Below are 857 nucleotides of genomic sequence, written 5' to 3'. Positions count from 1 at the left end.
CCGCAAGACGACAACCTCCTCCACGACGAGCTCCGCCTCAGCAGCCCCTTCTGCAGCCCCAGCCGCGTCCCGGACAAGACGAGCCGCTCCTGCGGCCAGCAAACCCCCCCAGGTACGGCCAGCTACCCGCACCGGTCGGCGGGTCAGCGAGTCGAGCGACGGAAGCACGGCGACGGTTGTCAAGAAACCTGCCGCCGCCAAAGCCACGGCGGCCACAGGGGCGAAGCGAACGGTCATGGGGACCATCAGGAAGGGTGTCGCCGCCAGCACCGCGAAGAAGGCCGCCGCTACTGCTACGGCTGCGGCTGCGGCGTCCAAAGCGACGGCGGCATCCACGGCAGGGTCTACAAGAGTGCTCCGGAAGCGAGGCTAGCTAGCCGATCCGACTTGAAGCACGGAATGTACCATGAACATGAGGTACGGATGGTTTTGGTTTTGCATGGTGCAAAGAGCTCACTCGAAATTTTCTTGGCGTGCAATACGGCACTGACGGTTGGGGCGTTCTTTTGGGTTTCACGAATGACAATGCGGGGCAACGCACAAGGGATTGGCGTGGAGGCTATGCAGTTTATTTGGCAGTCGCTCGCACACCCGCTCATCAGCGGCTTCCCAAATGCAAAGGCGTTTCTTGTTTTCTCATGAGCACATACAGTCCCCCCTCCCGTCTAGGCTAACTGCTGCCGGCGGCCCCCGCAGCGGCGGCGGCGGCCTGGGCGGCCTTCTTCTTCAGCTTCTTGTCGTCGACCAGTTCAATATTGTCCTCGGGTATCTCCTTGTACCCTCGAGCAGGAACTCCTCAATCCTCGTCCGCTGACGTCCGCCCTGACGACATCTCGGAGCCGCCGCTGGGCAGCTTG

At 62.3% G+C, this 857-nt stretch overlaps 1 protein-coding gene across 1 annotated transcript in view; it reads left to right on the top strand.

The window, feature by feature from the left end:
* The window catches only part of VDBG_05128 (conserved hypothetical protein), a gene marked incomplete at both ends in the record, with an annotated part of 1,262 nt that extends 889 nt beyond the window's left edge, over nucleotides 1-373 (top strand). The window contains one exon of the mRNA XM_003003969.1: nucleotides 100-373. Coding sequence (XP_003004015.1) covers nucleotides 100-373 — 274 coding nt within the window. The remainder of the gene's footprint in view (nucleotides 1-99) is intronic.
* Between the last annotated feature and the right edge of the window lie 484 nt (nucleotides 374-857).

The sequence above is a fragment of the Verticillium alfalfae genome, genomic scaffold (genome assembly GCF_000150825.1).
Source record: "Verticillium alfalfae VaMs.102 supercont1.6 genomic scaffold, whole genome shotgun sequence".
In the NCBI taxonomy this organism is placed as follows: domain Eukaryota; kingdom Fungi; phylum Ascomycota; class Sordariomycetes; order Glomerellales; family Plectosphaerellaceae; genus Verticillium; species Verticillium alfalfae.
Note: the sequence above shows the minus strand (reverse complement) of the source record. Positions and strands in the feature narration are given on the sequence as shown.